The sequence below is a fragment of the Nicotiana sylvestris genome, chromosome 4 (assembly GCF_000393655.2).
Source record: "Nicotiana sylvestris chromosome 4, ASM39365v2, whole genome shotgun sequence".
Lineage (NCBI taxonomy): Eukaryota > Viridiplantae > Streptophyta > Magnoliopsida > Solanales > Solanaceae > Nicotiana > Nicotiana sylvestris.
The window spans coordinates 40,880,166-40,890,559 of NC_091060.1; the positions used below are offsets into that span (position 1 = coordinate 40,880,166).

Below are 10,394 nucleotides of genomic sequence, written 5' to 3' on the forward strand. Positions count from 1 at the left end.
AAAATGAGGACACTCTCTGTTGTGCTCTAAACACCAAAATAGTCACGTTAAGTGATATGGAAAGTTCCCTGAATAATATTATTTCAAATCTACAAATAATCTGAATTCATAACTCTTCCAGTTCAGCTCCACTTTTTCTGTTTTTTAGATTCTTATCAAGGTTGTACAAATCTGGTAACCAATTCCCTAGGAACTCAGTTATTCTTAAAATTCATTGTAGGAGAAAGTGTCTAGATTTTGATAAGAAAAGAAAGATCATCTTCTGTTTAGCTTAAATCTTTTAATTCTTTTATTATTTTTTATATAAAGGCCTAATCTTCTAATCTTTTCCAAATGTTTTGTCACTTTCCAACTGTGAATAGCTAATTAGTAAACTACACTTCTGAGGTATTAGGGAGGAGTATGTTTATACAATTAAAAAAGGAAAAAGTAATATAGTGCTTGAAAATGAACGCAAAATTGGAAGTAGATGAAGTAGTTTATAAAGGAACAAGTGCAGTATTTCATGTTTTCATCCTAATATAGTCCACAAGCAGCCCATTTGGTAAAAGGCCTTTCAGAAAAGCTCAACTAAACAAGAAAAGGAAGGAAGATGCTTTTTCCGGTTTTATCCCAATGAGCCCCCCAAACTATTGGAGCCTATAAAATTGGAACGATACAGAGAAGATTAGCACGGCCCTGTCACGAGGGTTGACATGCACAAGCCGAGAAGTGGTTCAAATTCTTTACTCCAATTCCCCAATTTGTTAAGGTTTTGTGGAACCTTCAATCTGAGATATGTTTCTTTCTTTCTTTTTTCATTGTCCCTCTTTGTTTATGTAAATTGTTAAAAGCTTCTTGTTTTAACAATATTGATTGAAGTGTTGTGAATTTTTATGTTTCATAGTAAATTGTGAATATTTATTGAGATGATTTTTTAATGTGCAATTTGTGTCAGCTTAATGTCAAGTTCTTTGTTAAATCGGGTGAATGAGTCCTTTGAGCATATTATTTGATATTTATACAGAAGATAGTGTTAAAACGTTGGAAGTAGATTTGTGTTATTGGTGCTGGAAATAGAGTAATGAAGGGTGATAATTTCTGTTATGATTGTTGTTGGTTACCTAAATCAGGGCAAACTATTAAGTTTAGAAATAGGCAAGAATATGTGATTATAACAATGCAAGTTAATTTGGTGGCTTGAACTCTTCATTTTGCTATGTGGACACTTTCAAAATTCACTAGAGCCATTCTAAAACTTGAATTCATGCGCTTCAATCCATGTCAGGGCTCAGTTAAAGATGTGGAGGAAAGGGGGTGGGGGGGATGTACTTTGTTCTGGTTTTCATGCCACCGACATCTAAGTGATTTGAAGGATTGGGTCTGATCTGTTAACCATGTACGCAAAGTTGATGAAAAGGTGTTTGGAGATAAAATCTGTACCCCTTGGCTTCTGCTTATCGAAGAATATATCAACAGGAGATGGTTAGTGTTTCATTCTCTGTTTATGCATCATTGGCTTATGGCCTAGCTTAGCAACTTGCTGCTTCTTTAAGAAGCATTTCTTTCTTGAGTCACCCTTTCCCTAGCAGCCTCTTGGCTTCATTCTTTACAATCAAACCAGGCCAGTAGCTGCTCCTGGCTTTCGAACAGCTGTAGCATCGACGGATAGAGCAAAGAGTCCTCAAACTTCAAACATTTCTTTATTTTTTCCCTGTTTTGAAAAACAAGCGCTAGGAGGACAGTAAAAGCTGTGACCATGTTTAAGTTTAACCTTCTGGATGGTAGGTTGCAACAGAATTACCTGCAAATGCGCTATTCCGCTTACTCAGGAACATGTTGCTGAAGTACATTGTCTCCGTCTTGCTTCTAGAACACACCAAGTTGGTCGTTTGCTGTAAGTGTGATATTCGTTTCATGTATGTCTTCTCCTTATCGTGCTAATTTTATCTGATGTACCCGAAGGGACTATTTGTTTCTCTATGTACATGCATATGCCCAGAATATAATCTTACTGTTGCTTGGAAAGTGTTGCGACATCCATCAAGTTCTGAGAAGTCAGCTGTTAATGTGTTGAATATCTTGATTGGTTGTTGGACATAGTTTGAAGTATGATAGTCAAAGTTGAACACTAAAAGGTAAAAGCTCCCATCAATTTGCAAGAAAGGGACCTTTTGACAAGAAGAGTCATCTTTGGTCCTTCATTCAGTCATTGTGGTGATAAGGCCGCTTTCATTTCAAGGGATCGACCATCATCGAACAAAAGTGCAGTTTAACGAACATCCAAACTTTCCAAAATGTTCTTGTAACTCACCACAAACTCTTATTTAAGCAAGGTAATTGCTCTTATTTTATGTACAAAAGTAGTAGTTTACGCAGGGTTCAGGGAAAGGCCACACCCAAGGGGTGTGATGTTGACAGCCTACCTTACTGCAAACATTATTGGTTGCTTCTACGGCTTTGATAATAAAAAAGAAAATCATATTTTGACAGTGAAAGACATCAAAAGCCGTTAGCTTCAACTCTCAAGATGGATTTAAGTTCGAAAAGGGTACGATAAGGTTCTCTAAAATTTCCATCTTACGTGGAAAAGTTAGCCAGATTGAAATCGGAAAAGGGTACAGTATAAATGAGCTGATGTGACAACAAAAAGACTTTTAGGATAATTTAGCTGATGTGACTATGATAAAAGATTCCACGAGAGCATTTTACATACAACAAATAGCTTGAATATTAGACCTCACCTTTGAGTTAATTGATGTCTTTTATAGTGGTTTTTCGCTAGATTAAAGCTATTAGATTGGAAGAAAATATAGTATTACGTTCCTAACAAGGGTTAGCAAGAAAAAGGAGCACCTTTATGGGAGTTTTCATTGCTGAAAGATACGATTAGCTTCCTTAAATGTGTCCCCTACCTCTAAAACCAAGAAACCTCCGAGAGCTAGCACACGGTACGAAAGTACGCGAACAACGCGTCCCCCCTCAATTGATCTCTACTGAAATATTAAACTTTTATATATTGTAAGATTTAAACTTGTAACGTGCATTTAACTCACACATTATAAGTTACGCTCTCTTATCACTAGACCAAAGTTTTACGACAAATGTTTTATCTTTCACTTAATCATTGTCATCAAAGCATTATTCCACTGAGAGTCGTGATTTTGACGATAATTTTCATATTAATATCGGGCAAATTTCTTTTATTGATGGCAGGATTGGTTGCAAAGTAGTCTTTGTCCCATTGACGTAAGTCAACTCTCTATTAGGTGGAGCTAAGAAAGAGAGAATGATAGTATGTTCAGATTTATTATAAATAAGTGATGAATTGAGTAGATATATTGAAGATGATGACGAGAAGAGCATAAGAGATAAACCATTGTGCCGTGAAAAGTAGCTAACTAGAGAGAATGACATTCAACTAAAATGCACAACCCTTGTTCTCATCCTATTCTTCCTTCTTTCCGAATTAAAAGGGAAAAATAGTGCTGGATTACTTGGGCGGGGGGGCGCTTGCATTTAGGTCAGTGATTGATGCTGCAACTTATTAACCAACTTAAAAAGTTTAATGCATCCTTTGAACTGTGATTTCTAATTCTTTATTTACTCTTTTCCGCTCAAATAGTTACGACATAAGAGGAAAATACCTTCAGTGGGGTTGGAACTCTACACCTATGTAAGGTAAAGTTGTACTAACTATTAGGCTGCAACTGCAAGACCAGATTTTTGGTTATGACTAGCCTTCAGTTTTCCGAATGGTGACCTAGTTAAGCATTGTTCAGTTAGAAATATGGATTCAATTACGAATATCAGGTCAACTATAGAGCGTACTTTGAGGTAAAATGGTTTCAATTATGTTATGTTAACGAAGATAGACCAACTTGGGCCTATCGCCGGGGGGGGGGGGGCATCCTTAGTTATCTATGAAATATCAGTCCCCTTTATATGAAAAGACAATGCTCAGGTCTAGGGGTGTGCATTCGAATCGGTTTATCGATAAATCGAATTGATTATTTGTTATCGGTTAATCGATTTCCATTTCGAAATTTTCCTTATCGAGTTATCAATTTTGTCCTCTTCGGTTATCGGTTTATCGATAAACCGATAAGATATACTAATTTTTTTTTTACCCTTATTCTATAATTCCCTTTCCTTTACCCTAAGTCCCTAACCCTATTATTTCATCTACCACATTTAAGGAATGATCATATTTAAAACCAAGGAAATGAAGTTCAAATTAATGGAAAATAGAATTAGCCGTAATGATGTATTTTTATTTTTTTTATACCGTTGGAGTGTTGGTGGCATACATTTAATCCCTTACTTTAGTTTCGTTGCATGTGCTTGTTGACACAATTTTTATGTTATAAACGGTGTTCGTCTTATTTTAGCTTCCTTTTGTAAATATTAGTTAGGCGTGTTTATAGCAATATACTTTCCGTGGAATCCCGCAAATTTTCTTATTGGTGTAATCGATAACCGAATCGATAAGCCCCAAAAATCGATAAATCGAAATCGAAATCGAAAAAATCGAAATCGAAATCGAAAAAATCGAAACCTTATTGAAATGATAATGATAAGCATATGTACAAATCGATAATCGATAAGTAATTATTGATAAGGGTCAAAATCGAATCGATAAATCGAATGCACACCCCTACTCAAGTCATTTTCCTCAGCATATTGATTCTTTCAGCAAGTCACTTCCATAGAAATACTGCCTTCCATCCACTACCTCCTTGAAAAAGAAAACAACCCCCCCCCCCCCCCCAAAAAAAAAAAATTGAGCAAGAAATCAAATAACAATGAGTTATAGAGTAACAAATTTTTCTAGAGACTAGAGAGCTGGCCATCCATCTTTCCTTAGAGCTAAAACTACGAGATCAAGATCATAATAAAAACATTAGAAGCTAACTATACCATATTGTTGGAAAACTAATTCAAAATTGTAGTAGGAAACCTTAGTTATTTAGGATTTGATTTATTTAATTCATGTCTAAATAAGATTTGTAATCAGAACTAATATAGGAATATGCTTTCATGTTTCTAGCTGACATAGGTTTCACACTATTATAAATAGGGATATTACTAGCTTATTTTATGTGTGAAGAAAAATAAAGACTTGAGGAGAACTGTAGAGCTTTTGGAAATTTATAATAAAATATTTTTCCTTCATATTGGTATCAGAGCTTCTACAATTTTAGGAGATAATTAAGTAGCTTCCGCTGCTGGCGGGAAGTGCTAGCCAATATGTACCGCCCTTCTGGCCAATGATTATGCGGGCAACTGTCTGGCCAAAAATAATGTTGGCAAACGCCTGATCAATGATTATATTGGAAAAAGCTAGGCCAATGATATATGCATGAAAAAATAATCATACTGACAAGAGGAATAAGCTCTTCTCTAAAAATTAGAGAAGCGACCAAGAAAAAAAACAAAGAAAATGAGTTGGTGACAGGTGCATTAGCGATTGAAAATTGATGACAAAGTGCATCAATGGGAGTTGGAGACAAGGGCTTCAACAAAATTGTATATTGGTTACAAAGTGTATCAACGGGAGTTGAAGACATGTGATTCAACAAAATTGGTTGTTGGTGACAAAATGTATCAACAGGAGTTGAAGACAGGTGCTTTAACAAAAATTGGTTGTTGGTGACAAAGTGCATCAACGGGAGTTGGAGGCAGACATTTCAACGAAATTGGGTGTTGGTGACAAAGTGCATCAACGGGAGTTGGAGACAGGTATTTCAATAAAATTGGGTATTGGTGACAAAGTACATCAACGAGAGTTGGAGACATGTGCTTCAACAAATTTGGTTGTTCGTGACAAAGTGCATCAACGGGAGCTGAATACAAGTGCTTCAACAAAATTGAGTGTTGGTGACAAAATGCATCAACGAGGGCTGGACACATGTGATTCAACAAAAGTAGAATTTGGAGAAAAGTGTTCCAAGACAACAATACAAACAAGTCAGACGTTTACAACTTTGAATTACGGGAGAATGTTGGAAAACTAATTTAAAGTTGTAGTAGAAAACTTTAGTTATTTAGGATTTGGTTTATTTAATTCATGTCTAAATAAGATTTGTAGTCAGAATTAATATAGGAATATGATTTCATGTTTCTAGTTAACATAGGTTTCGCGCTATTATAAATAAGGATATTACTAGCTTATTTTATGTGTGAAGAAAAGTGGAGACTTGAGGAAAAATGTAGAGTATTCATAAACAGAGGCGGAGTCAGGATTTGAAGTTTATGAGTTCGGAAATCTAATTTGTTTAAGTTACTGGGTTCTAAATTAATAAATTATACATATTCGATGAATTCTTAAGATAAATACATAGTTGGGACAAAAATTACTATGTTCGGCCGAACCCATATATTGTGTTCTAGCTCCGCCCCTATTCATAAATTTATCATAAAATATTTCCCTTCACATATGCTTTACCAAGTGATATTTACTCTATTAAAATTTAACAATTTGGACCTCCTCTATATACCACAAGAAGGCTGCTCTTAAGGAGTTCTACTCCAACACTAACTACAACTACATTCAGTGGGTAAATCTATGAATTTTTTTAAGGGTATTCAAATTTGAAAGAAGTGAAAAAAAATTCCCAATAAAAGGTATTCAATATGTGTTGTATACCTCTAAAATGTAATATTTTGCCTATATATATACAATGCAATTTTTCGACGACCACCCTTGTGACCATGTGACTTTCTGACTACATTACACAAGCTCCGCGAAACACCTACATATACAGTAAAACTTTAAGAGCATGGACGACGTGCCGCGTTCATAGATTCAATAAGTTAAACTTCGACAAACTCCTCAATCAATATTAACAAAATATTAGTGACACAACTTCTGACTTTGAAAATGTTGAAGTCTAGATGCCTACATCTCCTATTTTTCTGAATTGCCAGAACTCATCAATGTTCCACAATGAACCTGCCACTTCATCAGCAAACCAATTGGCTTCTGTCATCTCATTATTCTCAGATGAGAATATCTTGGGATTCTAGTGCTGAAAAATATGGTTGCTCCTCAAAATAGCTGCTAGTCTCCAAATGATAACAATCTTCTTGAGTTGAATTGCTATAAACAGAGTTACCATTAAAGCCAGTGGCATTTTCTGCCATACTATTGGATTCTGGTGAGTAAAATCTTGGACTAATTTCCTCGCATGTATTTGGTTTTGGATTTAGCGATTGCAAAGATTCTTGCTCGTTGATTAAGGAAGAATGAAGAGCAGAATTCTGCTTTTCAATGGTTATGGTGGAAGATGAAGAAGTAGGGGATGATGAAGAGGGACAATATTGCTCCATTTTCTCAAGCAACCTAGGTATCCAAAAACCCCTAATTGCTTCAAGAAACTTTGTACTGTTAGAATCAACCTTAAGTTGTCGTGCTTGTTTTTGCACCCTTGTTCTCCAATAATTCTTGATCTCATTATCTGTTCTTCCAGGTAAATGCTCTGCTATTTTCGACCACCTATATCCACAAACAGTACTATTAAATATATATGTGCTCGTATTTAGAGACGAATTCATGGTTTGGAGTTAGTACGTTCAAAATGAATACGATCTAAGTATATGTATACATGATAAATTTTTTGTCCTATATGCTTTCATAGTTCGAGCTTAGCACTAGGTTCAGTTGAACGCACAAAATCCGCTCTAGATTCGCCTGTTGGCATTTTGAAAGAAGAGTTGTATCCATGATAGAGTTAAATTTGCAAAAGTCTTGGAAATATTTACCTGTTTCCCCATCTAGAGTGGAGTTCAAGGATTAAGAGTTGTTCTTGTGGGCTAAGGTTTCCTCGTTTAACATCAGGTTTCAAGTAATTCAACCATCTCAACCTACAACTTTTCCCTGTTCTCTTCAATCCTGCAAAAGTTGAATATCACGAGACTTTCTAAAGGACTTATTCTTACTTGGAGTCAAGAATTGGTGTTAAGAAAATTTCTTACCAGAAGATTTGGCTAAGGCATTCCAACGACCTTCGCCATGGCTAGTTACATGATGAATAAGAAGATTGTCTTCCTCAATAGTCCATGGTCCTTTTCTTAACTCAAATGCATCTTCACTTGATGAATTAGTACTTGTGCTCTTTGCTAATCTGCCTTTTCTCATTATCAAATGAAAAATAGGACTATAAGAGAGCAGAGAAGAAACTTGAGGGAGTGAGCTTTTTTGGTGCTTAAGTTGAAGAGTGACAGAGGAATTTATAGATGACAACAAGGATTTAGGTGTAAGTGTTAAAAGGAGAATATTAAAAGGGGTGGACCTCAGTAAGAAGTTCTTTCCACGTGATAGTAATCCCTTTTCGCTCTTACAGTAATAAATTGAGTCAAAATTCTTGTAGTTCAGGGTTTAACTTTCAGCATAAACAAAAAAAAAACTTAAATTAGTGAACAGAGTTATTCAATATTTATATTGATGGGAGGTAACACATATTCATTGACATAATTGAGATTCACGTAAATGTGCAAAGTAGTAAGCAGACTAATGCTCTTTGTATGGCCTGCAGACTAATGCTCTTTGTATGACCTTCTAAGTCTGCGAAGACTGCATGTGGATGGACCCTTCGTTCCATTTGGGGATGAATCTTGAGTTCTTAACCACTTTCACATTCTTTTGGCATCCCCACCTAGGTATATAGGCCGGGTTGGTTCGGGTTTTGTAATTATCAAACTAAACTAATTGTATCGGGTTATTAAATTTAAAGATCAAGCCAAACCAATAAAACTGAGGTTTTTCAATCTCGGTTTTTCTCGGGTTTTGGGTTATTCTGGTTTTTTCGGGGTTTTTTTTCCGGTAAAATCTTCGCATCACAAAACATGTAACTTGTGCTTAAAATATTTCTTTAATCCTAGTAAGATACAACTATATAAGGTATTTTCCAAGAAAATAATATAAAATATGAGATGTGCTATGACATTATCCTAAAATATTCAACAATAAAGACAATAAAATCACGTAATATAAATATTGCTAATTAAAAAGCCATAATAAAAATAAACATAATCTAAAGTACTAAGTCATGCTAAAATAAGTAGATTAATAAGGGAGTATTAGTTGCATGACTAAATAAAAAATAAAAATAGGTTATGCATTTTTATCTAAATCATTGCAAAACAAAAAATAGATATTCAATACATTGTCATGCTGAGTATTGAATTGAATGTCTTTTATTAGCGTTAATATTGATTTGATTTTGGTTTGGACTTTTGTTAACATTATTTGAATTACTAATATTAATGGTTATAAAACTTATTGGAACATTCAAAAGTTCTAAGTCCAACAGTGAAATAATACCTTAAAAGATAAAATTATGAAAAAGTTTAAGAAATATTTATAAATTTGTAACGACCTGGCTGGTCGTTTTAAGAATTTACGCCCCGATCCCCTGTTAACTGCATTCCCCGTGTCTGTTCTGCTATTGTGAGTTGACGAGAGGATTTATTTGGAGTTTCGGAGAGTTTTGGGACACTTAGTCCCTAAATGAGAGTTTAATTTTTAGAATTTGGACCGTAGTCGGAGTAGTGTGAAGACGGTCTCGGAATGGAATTCCGTTGGTTCCGTTAGCTCAGTTGAGTGATTTTGGGCTTAGGGGCGTGTTCGGATTATGTTTTGGAGGTTTGCAGCTTATTTAGACTTGAAATGCCGAAAGTTGAATTTTTAGAAGTTTCCGGATCGATAGTGAGTTTTTTGATCTAAGGGTCGGAATGGGATTCTGGAAGTTGGAGTAGCTCCATAGTGTTGAATGTGACGTGTGTGCAAAATTTCGGGTCATTCGGACGAGGGTTGATAGACTTTTTAATCGAAAGCGTAATTTGAGAGTTTTTGGAGTTCTTAGGCTTGAATCCGATGTTAATTGGCTGATTCGATGTTGTTTATGGTGTTTTGAAGATTTGTATAAGTTTGAATATTGGTATATGACTTGTTCGTGCTTTTGGTTGAGGTCCCGGGGGCCTCAGGACGATTCCGGATGGTTGACGGGAAGTTGAGAGTTAAAGTGTACAGCTGAAACTGCTGGATTGCTGTCATAACCGCACCTGCGGATTGGGGACCGTAGGTGTGGAGCTGCAGAAGCGGCTAGGAGACCGCAGATGCGGCCAGATGAGGAAAGGCTAGAAGTCGCAGGTGCGGAAGTGTCCACGCACCTGCGTGACGACAAATGCGGTAAAGTGGTCGCATGTGCAAAGATGGGAAATTAATGAATTATCGCAGGTGCGGTTGAGTTTCTGCAGAAGCGGGACCGTAGGTGCGGTCCCTTGGCCGCAAAAGCGGATTTGCTGGGCAGAAAATAAGACATTTCGAAGGTTTGATATCAAAAGTTAGAAAATCGATTTGTAGCTCGGGAGAGGGCGATTTTGGGAGGATTTTGAAGAGAAAATCAGTGGGT

At 35.9% G+C, this 10,394-nt stretch overlaps 1 protein-coding gene and 1 pseudogene across 2 annotated transcripts; one reads left to right on the forward strand and one right to left on the reverse strand.

Annotated features, from left to right (window-relative positions):
- The first annotated feature begins 612 nt into the window (after window positions 1-612).
- Window positions 613-726, forward strand: LOC138890901 (U6 spliceosomal RNA; annotated as a pseudogene).
- Window positions 727-6,731: 6,005 nt separating this feature from the next.
- Window positions 6,732-8,309, reverse strand: LOC104228068 (MYB-like transcription factor EOBI). Of its 2 annotated transcripts, none has more exons than XM_070171576.1 (3): window positions 7,957-8,309; window positions 7,744-7,858; window positions 6,732-7,477 (listed from the first exon to the last, which is right to left on the reverse strand). In XM_070171576.1, exons 1-3 carry the CDS (start codon window positions 8,117-8,119, stop codon window positions 6,982-6,984), a joined length of 774 nt encoding a protein of 257 aa, XP_070027677.1. In that variant the 5' UTR covers window positions 8,120-8,309; the 3' UTR covers window positions 6,732-6,981. The 2 variants fall into 2 exon arrangements, with proteins under 2 accessions (XP_070027677.1, XP_009778774.1); XM_009780472.2 differs by having other exon boundaries at window positions 7,744-7,873.
- Window positions 8,310-10,394: the final 2,085 nt, after the last annotated feature.